The 1,235-nt window shown below is 36.2% G+C and overlaps 2 protein-coding genes across 2 annotated transcripts in view; both read left to right on the top strand.

Moving 5' to 3' along the window:
• Positions 1-1,235, top strand: part of zbtb26 (zinc finger and BTB domain containing 26) — a 1,115,122-nt gene that overhangs the window by 888,678 nt on the left and 225,209 nt on the right. The gene's annotated exons all lie outside the window — the stretch shown is intronic.
• LOC103469646 (syntaxin-binding protein 1-like) overlaps positions 1-1,235 on the top strand; it is a 33,715-nt gene that overhangs the window by 10,402 nt on the left and 22,078 nt on the right. Inside the window, exon 4 of the mRNA XM_017306528.1 lies at positions 62-165. Within this exon, the coding sequence (XP_017162017.1) occupies positions 62-165 (104 nt within the window). The remainder of the gene's footprint in view (positions 1-61; positions 166-1,235) is intronic.

The following is a 1,235-nucleotide window of genomic DNA, read 5'->3' as shown; positions in this document are numbered from 1 at the left end:
TAAAGGAAATCTTTCTCAAAATTTAGGTGAGAATAACTGATTGAAAGGTGATACTTTGCAGCGATCCCAGATTCCCTGTTTGGACTGCTGACCAAATCCCGCGCCTCCAAAGCCATGAAGGCCTTGACAGAGATCCACATAGCCTTCCTGCCCTACGAGTCTCAGGTAAGACAAAGGCCAGACTGGGATGTGTCATGGCAAGTGAAAATTCATCCATTATCATTAATGATAGAGGATGTTATGAGAATAGGACTTGTAGAACAGTTCAGCTTTCTGTACAGATGTTTAGTACATATTTTKGAGCTCTGATTATGTGCACAGTTGTGCTGGAGATGGTGTGTAACATGCTGTCTGTTTTGTTTTGGGAATATTCTTTCAAATTAGACTTGTTTTCATGCAGGATTTTAATATAATGTATCAGTACAAGACTTTGGAAAAGTTTGGTTRTCAGAAGAYAACATTAGAATAGTTACTGCCCTGCTGAGTCAGAGTAATTGCCTGAGTAGGTAATATGTTGTTAAATTTGGTTTGAGTTGCCCTTTTTGACTCACTTTTGAACTTAAAGCAGCTGATTTGTAACTGTCATTCATTTTGTGAAAAAGCCAGAACAACACTGCCGAAGATAGACTACAGTGCATTACGTGTGTTCAGGAGCAGTAAAAACTACACTGTAAAACCCAATGGTGCTTCTTACTAAACAGAAGTTAGTTATTTGTACTCATTTCAGCCAAATAGTAAGAGTAACTTTTATAAATTGTTACTCTTGAGTAGATCCAAAACTAACAGTTTGATTTTCTAACTMATTTACAATAAGTACACATATGCTTATTATTTATTTTGAGTATTGTTGGTTTGAACTGTTCAAGTTGTGATCAYTGACTCAAACCAAAGAAATAAAACTCCTCCTCTTTCTGGTGACATCACTGAGCTTTGCACACRATGRTGAGGTGTTTCCCTGGWCTTGTCGGCCATTAGAGGAAAGTTTCAAAATAGAATTTTAGCAACTTCAGCGTGAAAATTACAAGGAAAGCATTTTTTCTTTAAAGAATATTTWAAAAAAACATGAAACTTGGAATTATAATGCTAACAATAGAGTAAAAGTGTTACATAAAGCTKGTCCATATTTTCATCAGCTCCTCCAGTCTTCTTCTTTATGTAAAGTCCAATCAGCTGAGGAGAATATACATCCATGCTGACTGGTAATCCATGAAATTAGCAGTAGAGCTGAGGAAAAT

This window comes from Poecilia reticulata, linkage group LG9 (genome assembly GCF_000633615.1).
Source record: "Poecilia reticulata strain Guanapo linkage group LG9, Guppy_female_1.0+MT, whole genome shotgun sequence".
NCBI lineage: Eukaryota > Metazoa > Chordata > Actinopteri > Cyprinodontiformes > Poeciliidae > Poecilia > Poecilia reticulata.
Note: the sequence above shows the minus strand (reverse complement) of the source record. Positions and strands in the feature narration are given on the sequence as shown.